Source organism: Lepisosteus platostomus, chromosome 1 (genome assembly GCF_059453375.1).
Source record: "Lepisosteus platostomus isolate fLepPlt1 chromosome 1, fLepPlt1.hap1, whole genome shotgun sequence".
Classification (NCBI taxonomy): Eukaryota; Metazoa; Chordata; class Actinopteri; order Semionotiformes; family Lepisosteidae; genus Lepisosteus; species Lepisosteus platostomus.
In genome coordinates, this window is record NC_142611.1 from 55534815 (window position 1) to 55553891 (window position 19077).

The window sequence follows — 19077 nt, forward strand, 5'->3', positions numbered from 1 at the left end:
TATGGCAATAAAGTTCAAGTTCAAGTTCAAGCTATTGGCAGTTTGACTTGGAGCGGGTGCTGTGGTCAGATGAGACCAAAATTGAACTTTTTAGCCACAGTCATCACAAGTATGTTTGGCATAAGAAGAGGGGTGCATATACCGAAAAGAGCATCATACCTACTGTAAAATATGGTGGGGGATCTTTGATGCTCTTGGGCAGCTTTGCTGTCAGTAGTAATGGGTCCCTTTTTAAGATCGATGGCATCATGTTTTCTCAAAAGTCCCAGAATAGTTTCACCAAAAACTTGGCTGCCTCTGCCAGGAGGCTGTGTGTTGGCCAAAGATGGATCTTTCAACACGACAATGATCCCAAACAAAGGGATCCCAAATCAACAAAGAAGTGGTTGACAGAAAAGAAAATCAGTGTTTTGGCATGGCCATCAGTCTCCTGACTTGAACCCTATTGAAAACCTGTGGTCTGAGCTGAAGAGGGCTGTCCATAAGCACATACCTACAAACCTCAAGGATGTGGAAAGGTTCTGCATGGAGGAATGGTCTAGGATCCCTGCCAATGTGTTCACCAACCTGACAAAGCATTACAAAAAAAGACTTAATGCCATTATCCTTGCCAAGGAAGGCTCCACCAAGTACTAAAAACAGGGGTTACAATAATTGTGTTTCTTTTATTTTGGGGAAAATAATTGATAATGTCATTTTTTTTGTCTTGGTTGATTCCGTTGAATCATTAATTCAGGATAAATACTGTAATTCCTTATGTTGGAAATATATTTTAGTGCTTAATGAACTAATTATTTGTTTTACACTTCTTTTTTTCCCCATTATATTTATCAAGGGTGCCAATAATTCTGGAGTCCACTGTATACACAGTAGTATTACAGCTTCCTCTTTGGGGAGTATGATGTCACAATGGTAAACATTGCTACCTCGCAGTGCTGGGGCCCTAGGTTCAATTTTTGACCGGGAGTTCAATCTGTGTGGAGTTGGTGTTTTCTCCCTATGTTCGCCTTGGTTTCTTTCCACAGTACAAAAACATATTGGTAGCGAAAATTTTACTTGAGTAATTGGTGAGTGTGTTTTTTTGTTTCTGTGTCTGTCTGCCCTGCAATGGGACTAGTATCCTGTCCAGGATACACCCACAATGTTTCCCAGGATAGGCTTTGGCTCCCCTGTGACCCTGCATTAGATAAAGCAGTAGTAAAATGGATGGATAGATAGATGTTTCCCCTTCTATAATTTTCACAGCTGTGGATAAGCCAAATATCTGCTTGCTTGCACAGTGCAGAAAGGCTTGTGATAGATTAACCACATTGTACAGTAGCTTTGGAGTCTGTGATTGTGTCCAAAACAACTGACATCTGCAGCCAGCAGGGCAAAACAAGGACAGTTACAGTATATGCATACACCTACAGTATGTTAATAAGACAGCTTTGTTTAAATCTGACAAACTATTCCAAAAATAGAAACAGGTTCATTTTACTGTACGTGATCAATGAAATCAAGTAGTTTAATTTAAATGTAATGGCTCTCGTTTTTATAGTATAAATAGGCAGATCACAAAAATCTGACATCAATTGTATGAGTGAAACGCAGAGGTCTGTACAAGATATCTGGGTATGCTTCCACCAGAGAAACAAATGATTCAGATCATTAAAGCTTGTTTTTTTTTCTCATTGCTGTGGGCATTAAGGATACAGAAACACAGACAAGCAGACTGGGTTATATTGGGTGCAGTTTGTTTTGTATGAAAATTTGCCTACAGCTGGGGACCTAAGTGAATACATTTCAGCAGCTGCATAATATCACCTATTTGTGTTCTGTTAAATCGACCATGTTGTTTTTAAACATTTACAATACAGTATGTATTCCTTTGCACATTATAAAATGCTTCAGTGATGTTGTGCTGTTATATGTAGTAACAGTCCTTTCCTAAATACTGGGATTTAAAAGGGCACTTTAACCTACAGAAAACGTTGTTTATATTTTGAAAACTACTGGATTCATGTTGAGCTATCAACACCTACCAAATAAGTCCGGAGACCTTCCACAGGAAGCAGAGCAAAAAGCTTGTTGTTAAGCATGTGCAGTAGCAGACACACACGGTTTATCAGAACCTTAGCTACACGTAGATCGTATAAAGCACAAAATAAGAAAATGATTGTACTTCCCAAAACCAGACACTATGAAGAAAAAAAAATCTAAATGAACTTTAATTGCATAATACCAGATAATCAGAAGCTTCAAAGCAAGTCATAGATGAAATCAGTATCTCCATGTGTACCAAAGACATTGTCTTTTAAGCTTGAAATAATGGGCAATAATTTAAACTTGAACAAGGTTTGGGAATATGGTTTGAGGATGACGATAGGCTCTTATTAGTTTATACCTGTCATTAAATGTCAGTCAAAAAGTGCTACTGATAGACACCAAGCAGCTGTGAAAATGCAACCAAAAAATAACTCTCAATCATCGCCACAGATTTCCCAGGCCATTTTATTTTTTCATTCAACTGCTATTTGTCTGAAATTTGAAAACCAGCCACAAGTGTGATATCATATTGTGTAAAAATATACAGTACATCACCAGTACCTACAGGGACAAATATCAACTGCCTATTCCATGGTCCAAATATATTGTTAATCATATTGTTGTTACATTTTCAAAATAAAAATACTGTACTCCTTAGCTTATATCTTACCGTCCAGTTGTAAGTATGCATTGTGATTTCATATTGATGTAACGGAATAACAGTGGCATACACTTAATACATTGTGAAGTGTCTTGGTCTTAAACCAATTGCCTTGAAATTACTTCCTTTACCTGTTTACGTGATAATACTTCAAGTTCTTAACATATTTTTGTTTAATTCTTTCAAGCCTACATCTGTACTGTATAATCTATCATCTTAATGTTGTCTTTTTTTTTCTACCGGATGAATGTATTTGAATTTTTTAAAAGGAAAACCGTTAGGTTACACACTTTAATCTGTGTGGTCTGGTTCCCTTTCTTTAATACTGTGTGGCTCTTGAGATCTTGACTCCTGGGGATGCAGAGTCGGGTGTAATTAAACTGCTTTCCACATTCAACTCCTGCAGCCTGGCATCTCAAGGGAAAGCTGCAGATATATTTTAGTGATCCACAGTTTGCTGAAGCAGGCTACTGCATTTTGAAACTGAATCTAGGTCTCTTTACTCTCTCTCTCTTTAAGCTGAGGCAGCTCCATGCAGTGGAGGCATATCATGAAAAAAGGAACAAGTAATAGATTTATTCCATGCTGAAAAGAGAGGAAGGAAAACACAACAGTTCGGCTGCGGAGCCTTCTTCAGGTGTACTTTAGACATGAGTCCACACCTGGAGAAGGCTTCACAGCCGAAAAACTTGTGTTTTCTTTCTTCTCTTTTCAGCATGGAATAAACCTATTACTTGTTCCTCTGCAGTCTACGCATGCTGACACAGTTACCCACCTGAACTATCATTAAAAAATGTGCATCTTAAAAATATCATTTGATTTCCATGTATTTTATTTGCATTCATAAAAAATGGTGGGAAGTGAATGCAGATGCACATTTAGACATTACTGGTGGTAAGCTTCAGAAATAGTTACCATTATTTACTATTTAAATCCACAGAGATATATTGCTTTATTTTTAATAAAAAGGTAAACACAATAAGAATATTTAACAGACCACCATAACGTACTCATGTCTGAAGCAGGATTGAATTCTATGTATTCTAGCACTGTAGGTTTCACACAACGAACTGTTTGCCAGTCGGTTTTGTCAAAAAACAGCACATTCTAGGCAACCTACAATTAGGAAAGTCTTATTAATTTGTAACAAATTAAAATGTTCAAGAAACCCTTAAAAACATTTAACAAATGTACATGCTTCTCTAAAAAGCTGACATAATTTTACTTTACTCACGTAATGTGTAGGTTATCCACTGGATGATACACAAAAGTATGTGAGATGGCAAGGACAAGGTAAAGGTATGGATTCCAAAGTGAGATGAAACACATTTCACTAACATTAGAACTAATATACAGTACATGCATTGTTTTCTCATATTATTGCAGTCTAGCTTTAAATACTGATAAAATATTCATTTTCCTCCAATTATAAACTCACCTAAGTTTTAAAAAATACTTTTACACCATTTTCTTATTTTGCTGTTCCCCCTCCTGCCTTCCTCTGGAGAAAATGGCTTCTTGTTGCATGTTTTGCAAGTCTTGTTTAGTGTTCTTCACAAACAGCCCAACCACATGGTGAAAGAATCCCTTTCCCTTGTGTTCACTCACCATAGAGAAGCAACAGAAAAGGACAACACTGTTGCAGACAGAACCTTTCAGCAAACCCTTACTCTCTTTCAGTCTAACACAGAGGAAGGTGGCGGGCGAATGCAGCAGTTGGGTCGTCTAACGTTTTGCAGAACCGACCGGAAAACATTCTGCTGCCTCCTTTTCGTTTTCTTTCCTGGTGAAGTTTCAGAAGAAACGGATCTTCTCCCTTTAGTCTGTGACATTATTTTTTTCTCGTGTTCTCTGATCTTGCATTGGAGATGACTCTGAATAGCAAAGCCAAGGGATTCTGGGTCTAGGGAGGCTCCGTAAACTTCCCACGTCATCCCTTGTTCGTCCCATACAACATCCCGTATGTTCTTAGAAGCTTTTGGCTGCCCACCTGCTTTTTTCCGCTGGTTGGCATTTTTTTCGGTCTCCTTTCTGGACTGATCCGAATGACCTGTTGGCTTGTCCTCTGAACATTTCTGGATTTGGACCTTCGTCTTGTCTTCTGATAGGACAGCCTTCTGTTCTCCATCTTCTTCATTTTTAGCTGATTCCCTGCAGCCACCTGGTTTCGATTGTGGTAGAAGAGCTTTGGGATCCTCTTTTTTTACGTGGAATGATTCACTTACTTCCCCATGAGGTGGATCTGCCTGTGTGCAGGAAGAGGACGTTCTATTAGCATGACACTTGGAATTGCTCGGCTGAGTTGGCATGGCTGCTATGTCAGCCGCAACTTGGCAAGCATGGTTAGTTGTACTAGGTTTTTCAGAAAGACTGCTTTTACATTTCTGCACTGCCTGACTATTGTTTCCGGGCTCTTGTTGGTTAAGGCTTTGTGATGCTGCGTGTTCAGTATTCTGCACCATAAGAGTGGGTATCAGATTGGTTTGGCTGTGAGTTTCTATATTTATTTGATATACCGGTTGTAAAGCTGGAAGATCAGTTTTGGGACTGCATATATATTGCCCTGTTGCTTTGGTCTTTGCTCCTGGACCAGTTTCATGCAGGAGTACTGAACCTGAATGATGAACTTTGTTCTGACATACAGTTTGAGACAAATCTGATTCTAATGTAGTTTTCTCAGACAAACTATCCACGCACTGGTTGCTGGTATTCTGTGAAGAATGCAAATGAACCTGTGAAGGAACTGCATGTTGTTGGAAGCATGAGCCACTACTCTCCGTGACAGACTTCTTATGTACATCTGCTGTGGTGATTTGGTAAACTGCCTGCGACCCAGCTGTCACATGATAGACAACAGTAAGATTTTCTGAATCCTCTTTCATTTCGCTGCAAAACATATGTGGCAAAACCGGGGGAAAAAGATATGGGCTGGTGGCTGCTGACCTACTCTGGACACTGGCAACAGCCTGGACTTCAACATCCTGGCATTTCTTCATGGGAACTGGGCTGCATTCTGCTCGAACAGTCATTGTTCCAGCTTCCTTAAACTGCTTGCAGTCCTGTTGGTTTTGTGTCTCTTCACCTTGCAAGGCACCGTGGGCGTGTGCTGCTTGGCCTGCCATCTGTGCAAGAGTTAATCCTTCCTGTTGCCCTCCAGATCCTGCAGCATCCGGTGCCAAGAAGGCTGGTACATTTTCGAATGAAGCGCTCTCAAAGCTTTCCACGGTTTTTAAATCTTTGGCAACACATCCAGGCCCTGATTCCTTTTTCACATCTGTAATTCTGATTGGTTTTGTTGGCCAATCTACTATATCATCCTCCAATGGGTCTTTGTGCTGTTTTATAGGTAAAGTCTCTGTTTGTTTATTTTCCGCATTCTTAGGGATTTCTGAAACATAACCTGATGTTTCCATCTTCGACCTCTGTGTCTTGGATCCTAATGTATCAGGATTATGCATCTGTACAGATGTAGTCGTGTCAGAGTCAACCAGTTCTTTTGATTTTTCAGATAATGATTTGTCTTTGCTGGTGGATATTCCAGTATTGCTGTCTTTAACCTGTTTTGATTCCAGAGATTCCTTTAGACAAGGGTCTTGCATTGATGTTCTAGTTGGATCTGCTTTATCATGACATTTGTGAAGGTTTTTAGTCATTTCTGTACTAGAGCCCTGTGCTTTTGATTCTACAAATGCCTTTGCAGGACTTCGTAGCTTCACTGTGCTATTATCTGCCTGCAAACCAGCCTTTGATGAGATAATCATAAGCGTCTGGCTTGCATTAGAAATATCCTCCTTATGAACTGTACTCAGCACTCTAAAGTTGTTATTATTGCCCCTGTTGTCTTCTTTTATGTCACTGTTACACCTGTTTTTTGAGCCTCCACTGCACACAAGCTCTTTTGCAATTATTATTTCAGATTCCTTGTGCGCTCCATTAGGAGAAGCGGTTGGAGTGGAAATATCCACTCGACTTTGCTTTTCACAGTCCAGCGGTTTGTTAGTTGAACCATCATCTGGCTGCTTCAAGCACACACTGCCCTGCCTGTGCTCAGCTGGGGTGCTGAAAGCCCTGTTTAGTTTCAGGTTGGGTTCTTCATCCCGTTTTTCATAGGACTCCTTGCTTCCCAAGTGGTCGGCAACAGACAAAGGGCTGACCATCTGAACAGTAACAGTCCTCTGTGGATTGGGAATAGTGCCCATTTGAAGCCCTTTTTAGTTCAGTCAAGGAGTGTAAAGTCGCCTTAAGGACTGATGTGCTCTCTTTGTAGGGGATCCAAATATTAACACGATCTTATTATACCAATGCCAGCCTCCAGATTAGACTCCCTAAAATAAAAGAGAAAATCACAAGGCACTTCAATTTAGCATGACCAGTCAGAATAAAAAATATTTTAAAGATCTTTATCAAACACATCCTGAATTCTACTTTTTCTTTCAGTGGAACTGCAGACAGGTTAAATATTAGCACCTCTGTGCAGCTCTTAAACATTCTGGAGCTTGCTAAAGCTCAGTCAACACAGACACAGATCTGAAATTGTACAATGCACAGTACACGTGGACATATATTACTAGTTAAGAACTGCAAATAAAGATCTTTACTATATGAAAAGATCATTTTAAAAATCATAAACTGACAAAACGTACTGAAGCACATGTTCAAAGACACTAGAATTAAATCTAATAACAATTAAATTAAGATTAAATGTAGGTGGGTAAGGTAAAATGACAGGTTTAATTTCATTTTCTTTTATGCAAAAAAGCATCAGAAGCACTCTAGCCCAAAGTTGTTGACTGTCCTGATACAAGGTGGTAGATGAACAGTAGTATTAAGCCATTTCAAATAATCTGTGACACGAATGTCATTTAAGACACACCAATTAAGAATGAATGAAAGGTTACAACCTGAGATAAAACCATTCACACCATTTAGCTCAATTGGTAGCTAATAGCTAATTTAACCAAGGCTTTCATCTAGCTGTTTGTCTAAATAAGCTTGGTTATCAGCTTCATCAACATGGCTGGGTACCTTGTTGCAGACCCCCACAATCCCATTGAACGTGGATCATCGTCTTGAGGACTGTGAATTCTTAAATCAGTACTCACATAACATTGAATCAGTGACCTCCTAAGCCTCTTGACTCAAGACTAAAAAGAATCAGTCTCTTCTGCTCGTCAGTATACAACTTTCTTTAAGACCTGGTTGATTTTCTCCACTCAGTCCAGAGCAGCAATATGTTTTGTAACATGCTTGCCAAAACTGCCAAAACACAATATTCTAAAGGAGATCTTACCCGAAAATTGTAAAATCTTAATAACTAGCTTCATCACTCTAGTTTTCCAGTCTTATATTTATAGTTTATGTACAGTGCACACATTCTGTACAAGTGTAACTACAGTACATGAGAAACACTATATTTTACTTAGATTATAAAGATTATAAGATTCACAGAAATACAGTACATGATGGCTTATATATTAAAAGTTAAGTTCTAAAGGTTAATTATAATTAAATATCAGACAAAATTATCTAAAGATTGAGTTAAATCTTGTCAATGAAATGGCAATGTTTAATATGGTTATCTGCTTTCCAGGATAATAATATCATAAATGCACTGTGCAGGATTTTGTTAACCAGAATGCAAGGACAACAGCACCATGCAGATTTATTGGCCCAGTGTTAAAGGGAGAGGCATGTACCAAGACAATGGTTTTCAACTAAGGACTACGCAGTGCAAAAAAATTGTAGGAAAGAGGTACGCCTGCAGACTGGAGACTGCTGTTCTTGTGGTTTAGAACATGTACATCTCCTGGAGCACAATATCAGAGTACAGTACAATACTGTATGTACTTGAAGTCACATGAGGTTGTTTGTCCAAAACACAGAATGGACACACAATACCTTCCCCCCTCACCCTGACCCTTACCTTACCCCAAGTAATGAACTGTAATTCTGACCATCACTTAATTCTTTCCTTGACTATAACAATAATCCCAATCATATTCCTATCTTTTAAAGCTAACCCTCTCGTTATATTTATTCCTAACCCCATTCCTGGGTTCAAAAATCAGTACATTTTTGTATTACTTTCAGTAAGTTTCTTCTAGTCAATATTATTATTATTATTATTATTATTATTATTAAAAACAATAATAATAATAATAATAATAATAATAATAATTTGATTTGCACCCATGACAGCAAGTACTGTAAATGCCTGAGCTACACAACTGAATCCTTCAGCCCAGGGATATACAGTATACTATTCAAACATAGTGAAATGAATCTGTACTGAACCAATCACTGCACAATGGGAGCTAACCCTGAGTCACCAGTTTACCCTTCAAGAGGTCATTCCCTTCAGTGACTGAACATTCAACAATTAGAGAAAGGAAAAAACTAACAGCAGTGCAATGCATTCTATATCCTAAGAGCATATTTCACTTACTATGCTGCTGATTTATTTCATAATGTGAATAAACACTAAATTTATATTTATATTATATTAAACATGAATTAATTACATTATATTTATATTGTACATGGATGATGTTCTTTTCTGGTTTGTTACATGCCACATTTATATGTAATAATAAGTATACAGCATATGAATGATAAAGATTGATCCTGTGTTGTGCTAATAAGCAATAAGCTTTAGATGTAGCAATAAAATGGTAACACAAGCCTTTGTCTTTGTGGACTGATTTTATAACATTTTAAAGATTATAATTCCTAAAAAATTAAATTAGTAATTAATATTAAAATATTTTAGAATATAGCGACAACAAACTTCATCAGTACAATACCTGCAATTCTTTCAAATAATGACTTTCTTTTTTGCTACTACAATGCAATGCTTACAGTACATTACTTGCATCTAGCTACACTTTCAAAACATAGAAGAATATATTTTCTTTCTTCTCTTTTCAGCATGAAATAAACCTATTACTTGTTCCTTTGAAGAATATCATTATTCTTCCTTCAAACCTAGACTGAGTCTTGCTTAATATTTACCTTCATAATTGAAAGAAGAATGAAGGGAAGAAGCTGGTAAGCAAAATAAGATAAAAATGAAATCAAAACGTAAAATTCACACAAAGGGCAATTTTGGTTGTGAGGATCAGTCACTGTCTGGTTTCTCCAGATCTATAATCAGTTCTAGCTTTTGGCAGATTGATCCACAATGATATTTCATTTGTGCCTCGACACCTCACAATAATTACAACATAAGTGGGCACTTTGTATACAGTCTCATTTTTATTTGCAAAGGGGCTGAAAAGTTGTATACTGTACATACAGTACACCAATATGGTTTTAATGGACCTCAGAGAAGATCTCCAATTGTCCTACGCTGCTCATGTTCACTGAAAACACAAATCAGGAAAATGACTTATATTTTGAAATCAAATGACAGAAACGGTTAAAATGAAAGAATAGGTTTAGAAATTGAGATAAACCACCAACAAATGTTGAAAATTTAGATTTATAAATGCAGTGTATAATTTAGGGTGAAACAGTCACTCCAGATAGTAATACTTAAATACAAATACAAAGCAACTTCCACAAGCCACAACAGGTTTGACCCTGATCCTTTTAAAGAAGCCAAGCAACGCTTTCTTCGCATAGGATATGATTCAGAGCTCTCCAACAAAATGAGGTGCTTCAGAAATCATTGCTGGTAGTTCATTTTCCTCCTTTGAATTAATACCTTCAGCAAAGGCCCAATTAATTAATAAGAAGTGTTTTTATTACATTTGTATTTGGAAATTTGGATTGCAATGGTGGTACAGTCTGTAGGCATAAACAAATACATATTTTTGAGTATTTTGCCATTTGTTACTCCATGGATCATCAGCATCTGAAATTTTCTTTTTTTTTTCACCAAGAGAACCTCCCATTACACCTTCAATTTCTTGAAAGACCTGTCACTGTGCTCTCTTTCTTCACATTCTTTGGAGTGTGATTGGTCTCCCTTTCCTCCTGTGCAATATATTGGCATAGCACACTCATCTAACACTGCACTGCTCTAAAACGGCTTTGATAGATCTTGGTTGAACTAATCAATGGGAAGAAGGCCAAATCATTCAACTGGAAATTCAGCTGTCCAATAAAGGGATTTTTATATTCATGGCAGTATGACAGTTTTTTCACACTAGATAGGAAAATATGTCCAGTCCTTTTTTTTCTGAAAGTAAGAAAGTCCGTTTTTATTTTTATCTTATTTTTTAATGAATATTAATGACCATCTTCATGTTTCAAAAACCAAATACCAATAAAACAATTGCGGTCCTAAATTTCCTTTGACTGCTGTTTAGCTTTTTTGGAAAGTTATTTATATATATTAAAAATATGCACTATATTGTGGGAAAAATATGGAAAAAGTATCAACCTTTACACTGCATGAGAAGATGGCACAACAAATAGAGATATACAGTATTTCTAATTAAGGTAGTGGATAATTGTAGCCTCTCTTTGGCACAGTTTTAGCCCCATATCCATTTTTCATCAACCTTTCTCTAAATACTGCTACTAAATAAATGACACATGAAACAAAGAAAAGCAAGACATACTGTACAGTAATTGTTACGGGCACAGCCAGCACCAATTAGCTCCAAATGATTCAATCTTCATTCCACACTTTTTGCCCACAACTATTTAAACCCTCTGCTCACTGCTACTGGCGCTTGGTATTAGGAGCCTCCTGAGCTTGCCTTGCCCCCCTTTCCTGAAACCCTCTCTACCTTGTCTGGATCCCCTCACCTACGACTCTTTGGCTTTGGACTTCTCGCTACCTCTCTTTCATCTTGCCCCTCTTGGATTTGTTTGCCTGACTTCGTTCTGACTACCTGGATTTGACCTCGCTTGGAATTACCGACCACTCTTCGCCTCCCATCTTGGATACCTTAGCTTTTGGACCGCGTCTCGAGACCTGAACAGGGTTTAACAGCCTGGCGTTAACAGTAATTACATACATGTCAAGACATGTAAGTGATGACATACAGTAGGCATTTCAGTATTTTACAGTATGGACAAATCACTTTAAGCATTTAAATTGACAAGTTCAGCAACTGCAGTCTTTAATGGAGTATCTCTCATCGTAATACAGCTTCTCCTGCTTACTCCATTTAGCTTTAGTTTTCAACAAATTATGGACTGCATTTTGCAACATTGCTATTCAAAATTAAAGTAACCACCCATAAATGTAAACATATCTAATTGGAACTCTCAAAATTCTAAGTCATGACATAGGACTTAGGACAATACTACCACCATTGGTGGTGGTGGAGGGGAGTCCCCATTACCTGTAAAGCGCTTTGAGTGGAGTGTCCAGAAAAGCGCTATATAAGTGTAAGCAATTATTATTATTATTATTATTATTATTACCAAGATTAATTGTCTGAAAACCCCCTTCTGAAGTGCCAAAACCTCATAACAAACTACAAGAGGCATCTTGTCAGTGTAATCCCTGCCAGAGGAGGATTTACAAAATACTAACAAGGGTGTGAATAAAAATGATTTCTCATGCTTTCTGGACACAAAATAATTTTGAACAAACATGACTTAACTCTATGCAAACTCTGTTTGATATTAAATGATGATTTTCATTGCCATTTAACCAGGGGAATGAATAAATCTGGAGGGCTCTATACACGCAAGGTATTTTACTGGATGTACTGTAAGGCCATTGTGTGCTATACAGTAAGTGTGTTCTGAGAACAGCCAGAGACAGAAACAGATAGCTAAACATCCCTACTTTCCTTATACTGCTGCAGTCAAAATTGCCACCATTGTTATTTTCTAGGACGATTTTCTACACTGACACAATGAGAGAATGTGATTTTCCAGCCACACCCGCAATCTCATTCTTCACCTGGCTACACAACAGCATAGTGTCTTGTCCCCTGACTTGACAAAGAGTTAATGAAGACAGAAAAGCAACATTTAGGAAAACGGTAATAAAAAAAGCCTTTAAAAAGGGTATGATCAGAGGCCATTGTTGTGGCCTTTGATCACCGTTAACACACATTCCTCTGGCGAAACCAGCTCTTAGTTCTCCGGTCTTATACACTTCACCAAGCAATGGTGGACCTAAAGAAGATCTACGAAGTCTTCAGTTCTGTATCGAAGAAGGAGTATTGTGATATAGACATATTAGAGACAAAATTTACAACTTTGAGATCAAAAACACTGCCTGTCATTGAACTCACAAGACATACTAAGATGATATATACTGTATATATTTCATCAGTAGGATAGTACAAAATGCAACTCATCTTACAAGTCTAGAAATATAATGACATTAACCTTAGGTCTTGGCTACCTTAAAGGCCAATCATCATTGTAAGAGATCTAACTGAACACGTGCTAATTGATAGCAACCTGTTCCGGGATTAATGGCAAACCCTCATGAAGTACATAGAGTTCTAGATCATTGCTGATAGGAAATCTTGAAAATTGGGCAATTATGAAACAGGGTCTTTGTAGTGCAAAGGCTTGACTTTTTTAAGGTAATTAAAGACTATTGTATTCTTTTATTATTACCACATACAAAACTAATGTGTTTTAATGATAGCGTTGGTCAAGAGACTGGAGATGCTGTGAAATTAAACCATTAATGAAACATAACACCTTCTATCACTATTTGTCACATACAGAAATATCCAAAATATCTGGAGCAACAAAATGTATTAGAAAAGAACCTCAAATAACACATTCTACAGATACTACAACTCAACCTCTTGAACTCTGACTGCCAATTTTGCCTGTCTTTTCTTCCTCCTCTGTGGATCTCTTCTTCTTTCTCCTTCGTCTTCCATCGTTCACATCTAACGCACCTTCAGCCTCTCTGCTCCTGCCTGTTTTTCAGTCTGTTATCTATCTCCCCAACACCCTTCCTCACACTCTCCACGCCTCCCTCTTCCCTGTCTCTGTTCTCGCCTTCCACAGACTGTTCACCCTCCGCAGAGAAATAAACGGTTCACAGAAATCAGAACGGCTCAGTACCAGTAAAACCTTCCAGCGCCAGTGATCTCTCAGCTGCATCCTTCGATAACTCTTACTCTGAATTTCACTTATTTTTTAAATTCTCAAACTGGCAAAGTAACTTTCTTACTGCCTTTACTTTCTGTGAACAGAATGCATATCTACAGGATACTGACACTAATGTTTTGTATCCACACCCTATATTATAGTTCTTATATTTGCATTTAGGTAGTATGGCACTTACACTTGCTCTTCTCATTTGTACTAGCCTATTTTTTATTTTACGTTACTGTGCCTAAATTGTTCTTTGAACTTAACACAAATTTAAATTTTCTATATTTTAAGTTGCCCTGGATGAGGGCATTACCAAAGCCCATAAATAATAATCTGGCGCTTATCAAACTCTACCATCCAAAATGAGAACCTGAACAATATATACATCTGCAAAATGTGGTATAAATGTGAGTCTATAGAAATGTGCTTTCATAACTGAAAAAAAATGTAAAAGTAGAAACAAAAGGGATTGTCAATTTTTTTAGTTATTGCTAATGAAGAAATCCCTTGTATAAAGCTTGCCGTTTATCGTAAACCAACCAACAACTGAGCTTATAGAAATTAATTTACAGTACATAATATTTAAAAACTGTATTTTTATGTAACACATAAAAAGATATTCATAGAATGTGCAGGGAGACATTTCATGCAAGTGATATAAGTGAGCACTAAAATAAGTAACTTAATGTTTGCAAGAGTAATAAATTATCTTAGGTTAAAAACAAGCTGATACAGTATAATCCAAATGTAAAACAGACACAGGAATAGTTCTAAAGATCTGAATAGGTTTGGCAGATTGAGTTCTGCATTCTTCAGTGCTCTCAATCTCTGACTCAATCTCAGATCTCAATCTCAATTGATGTGTTTCTCTTAGGAAACACATTTTCTCCCATGTCAAAAGATGTTTTAGAAAATAAAATGCCACAGTAGTTTCCCAGACCAATTCTGAACTAGTCTAATAGTAAAGTTTCTGAGTAAAGTCATGGCTACTTGACATAACAAAACATAACAAGGTAAATCATTTTGGAGCTACACTTCAGAAGACATCAGAAATAACTACTGTATAACATCATACTCCATGCCCAGAGGACTTAAAGAAATGTGGGAGTCATTACTGTGACGGACATGTTACACTATCAAAGAGCAAAGATGTGCCCTAAAACACAAGATGTCACAACTTATTATTTAAATTCTTATACATCTTAATTTTTTATCCTAACAGTTTATAATTTGCTTTTTGTAGGTCAGTTTTACAGTTTTTATACTAGATTTATTACAGATTTTTCTAAGTGCTTTGCCATAAGAATTTAGATTTTGGGGATTTTTTTACTAAGAAAAAATGCAAGTTTAGATTGCTGATAATTACTTACCATTATCATATTTCGCTGTCTTTCCTGTTGTTTTTTTAAACAAAGACAAAATAATGAAAAGGCAAAGTAACAATTACTTTTTACTTCACTTCCTCTTTTATAAAGTAAATCATAAAAAGAAACAATACTCAATAGGAGTGCTCCTAACACAGTACTCATAACACAGGAGTTAAATTATAATATAATAATAATGAGTGTTTAAGAGTGTGAGTTTTTATTACCAGCACGAATATAGCTTTCCTTATAACACCTGTTTCACAAGGGCATCTGTTACAGTCAGGGTTTTTCTCTACACATGAGAGATTAGCATTCATTTGAAATGAAAGAAATATGAATGCATGGGCCATTCACATATTTCTACCCATTGTATTTGGTGTGTATAAAAGGAAGCCATATTGGCTAAACATTTAGTGAATTCAAAGCAGCCGTATACAATAAAATAATGAAATAAAATAGCAAATTTCAGATATTCAGAGACCTTTCATGTACTGTAAATATCAAGAAAAATTAAGACTTGCTGCTGCTAATTCACCAAGTAACCAATATATTTCTCAAAATCTGACAACTCACAAAGCAGTTACTATTTTTGTCTTTTGATAGCAGTAGATCATTACCCTAATTACTCACTAAATCAAGACAAAGTAATGAACATGTGCAAAAGTACTTTAATTGTCTGCAAAACCAGGTTTGGCATCTTTTCCCACCCCAACACATCAATTTGACTAGAAAACAAACTAAGGAATGTGTATGCCATCAACAACATTGTTTCAATCAGCTTTAAAAGACATTTCTTTAAGTCGAAGATACAGTAGATGTAGAGACAACCAGCCCCAAAAGCTGTGAACTTCTATATTTTCATACAGTATTGTATCGAATTAAGAGAGATGATTTATGTCGATTTAACACTTTTTATCTTCTTTTAACTGTACTTTACATGTAATGTTTTTTTTTAATTTTCCTGGGATTATCAATGTTACATTTTACAATATATTGAATTAAGGAATATTTTTAATTCAGCATTCTTGATTATAAATTATTAACAAACATCTTTAACATCTTTCAACTTCTTTCTCCTGAATACTGTACATACTCTGCTCAGGAAGCAAAAACTTCAGACAATTAATATTATTCATGAAACTGTAGTACTGAGTTTTTATGAATAATGTGCTGTCATATCTGGGAAAAGCTGTGCAAGAGATCCTGATAAGTCTTTACATCATTCTGATCATGTATAAATGACATTGGCAAATGGTCTGTCAATGAACAGTGGCGGTCCTACTGTATATCCAGGATGTCAGTAATGAGAAGAGCAGCCCAAACTGCTAGTAATTCCATCTGTAATTTATTGTATGCTACAATTTTATCAAAGAAATAACAATATAATCTTTAAATCTAATTAGTTACTTCTATTTTTTTTCAAAACGTCAATTTAAAATGTAAGAATCCGGGTGCACAAATATATATTAAAAGAGTTTAATATCTTATATCTATTAAATCCTAAAACATTAACCAATTATCTTTTTGTTGATTAAGTGCAGTCCTGGTTAATTTCTAAAGGTGAAAACAATATTTTCGACCTGTTAACAAACAAAAAAAGCAAAGAAGTGATTTTTCTTTTTAAAAAATAGTCATTTCCTAATTATATGCAAGGTAGTCCTTCAGGTCAGTTCACAGCGAACAGTTAAGTGTTTCCAGAAAAACAGATCAAGGAAAGGAACCCATCTCACCTCACCTTACTGCTAAACAATGACCAATGTGAACTGAAGGGCTAAACAAGCGTAAAGGCGATCACTCTACCTGTGTCACTGTTGAAGGACTACCATTTTTTCATAATACAATATGTTACATTTATATACAGTATATAATTATTTTGGCCATCGGCACGTCCCATTCTACATAAAGCATCTCACACAGCTGCAGTCATTCTAATTGATCATAAACGTTTTACAGTACAGACGAACTGCAATAACTTTGAATATACCTATAAAACAACACGAACAATAACAACTATTAATGCTAGTAACTGCAGCACAAAATACAACCCACCTTGCTGAACCTTCGAATACCAAGACTCGGGATTTATAAAGGTGCATTTGACCTTGCGGACAAATTCATCATCTAGTCTTCATCCATTCAATAGCGAGTGCACAGCGTAAAACAAAAGCAGCCTAACTGAAACCACTGTGACTTAATTTAATTTAAAGGCTTCATTTAATAAAACCGTTGGTTAACCGTCGTATGTTTCCCTGACAGTATTTTCTGCCGAGGTACTCAGTTGAATTTCAATGAAAGAATTTGAGTTGGACGTCAGCGGCACAAAACCACGCCTTCAGTGCAAAACAGAATATAGGGCTTTATCAGGAGAAGAAAATAATTGGGTCACACAGTGACTCTTTCTAAAGTGTTCAGCTAAAAACGAAAATAACTTGCCAGCACGATTCTTTGTCAGCTATTTTGTGACTTATTTGATGGGAACGCTTAAAAACAAAACCCACAAATTTTGGTTTCTTATCTTATCCCAAAGCACAAACACGTTTTTTTTCTCTTCTCAAGGTAAACATCACCTCCTTTCTAACACGCGAGTGGTCACCGTGGGGACACTCAGGGCACTGTTTACAGTCATGACTCTTGGGTTATTATCATCTTTCAATGCGGTGATAAAGAATTTTAGCAGCCACTATGGTCATTTTTAGTTATATATTCGTTTTGTAAATTAATATACATATGCAGAGCAGAGATGGGGACGTTGAATTTGAATTACATCTTGGTATCCGGGCCTCTTTCCGAAAATATGCTTATTGTATATAAATTATTCTGTAACTTGTATGTTTTGGTCATCAATACAGTACCTTAATTTAGAACATTTCTACAAATATTGAGAAAAATTGAGTGGAATAACACAAAACACCCAGATCTATTTTATTGTTAATATGGTACAAACCGTGTGAAAAATATTCATGTAATATTACTTTTACAGTTTTTGCACACTCACTGTTACCATCTGTAACACACGGAAGCTACTCACACAAAGCTGGCCTCATTTACACGGGAAAGGACCAATAAAAGAAAGCAAAAGTAAATAATATAGTATATTAGAAAAACAGTGAGAATATCTGCAGTGAGATTTTGCACAATGAAAACAGTTAAGACCAGAACCTTTCTTGTGCCTGAATGGGAGCATGCAAGTACTGTATGTATTTTCTTTATTAAAAATCGTTAGGGCTTTGCTCCTGTGAATATGGATTAGCACCTGTCTATTCCATTCAGATCCTTAGACTACTAATGCCAATTGTGTCTGATGTGGATCGTGATGGCATCATTGATCAAAAAGAATAGTTTTATTTTTTCTTAATCTTCAAGTAAAAAAATATAGATCTAATTGTTAACAAAAACAGATAGCACACGTAGAATGTTAATAGTCACACACAAGAACTAATATTAATAACTATATACAAGACAGTGTCTTGAAGTTATCATTGCAATGATCTTACCATTTAGCACAAAGCACAGGGGTCAATGCAGATGTCAATCATTTGAACAAAATGATTTGAACAAAATGATACAACATTTTAAAGTTTTGTCTGCCAGGTCTGCCTAAAAGTTCAGTTGAGTGTACTTTTTAGAAAATATGTAATTATTAAGGATCAATGTCTGTTTTAACTTACTCAACATACTGGATTTCTGCGCAATTTTTATTTTAAGTCTTGGGGTGGTGTTACACATTCTCAGCAATAATAAATAACATGGAAAACTAAATAAATTATTTTACTTCGCCAGTCATCTGTAGTTCAAAAGACAAAGAAAAATGTATCTAGAATTCATTGACAAATTTGTGTGTGGTCTAAAACATTTGTAAGTGAATTGTTATACTAGACTGGACTAATAATAATAATTCAATGTCATTTTCAAGAATGCAAGTCTATGTAAAATCTTGCAGTCTCATAAAAGAAGAATTCAAACCCACACCATCTGAGATAATTGGCT

At 36.3% G+C, this 19077-nt stretch overlaps 1 protein-coding gene across 1 annotated transcript; it reads right to left on the reverse strand.

The window, feature by feature from the left end:
• Window positions 1-2475: 2475 nt before the first annotated feature.
• gprin3b (GPRIN family member 3b) lies at window positions 2476-17401 on the reverse strand. Its single transcript, XM_088632934.1, has 2 exons — window positions 17140-17401; window positions 2476-7014 (listed from the first exon to the last, which is right to left on the reverse strand). The coding sequence occupies exon 2, from the start codon at window positions 6886-6888 to the stop codon at window positions 4366-4368; it is 2523 nt and encodes an 840-aa protein (XP_088489060.1). The 5' UTR covers window positions 6889-7014; window positions 17140-17401; the 3' UTR covers window positions 2476-4365.
• Window positions 17402-19077: the final 1676 nt, after the last annotated feature.

Coding starts and splice junctions, on each gene's coding strand:
- gprin3b (XM_088632934.1), bottom strand. CDS start 6,888: ATGGGCACTATTCCCAATCCACAGAGGACTGTTACTGTTCAGATGGTC.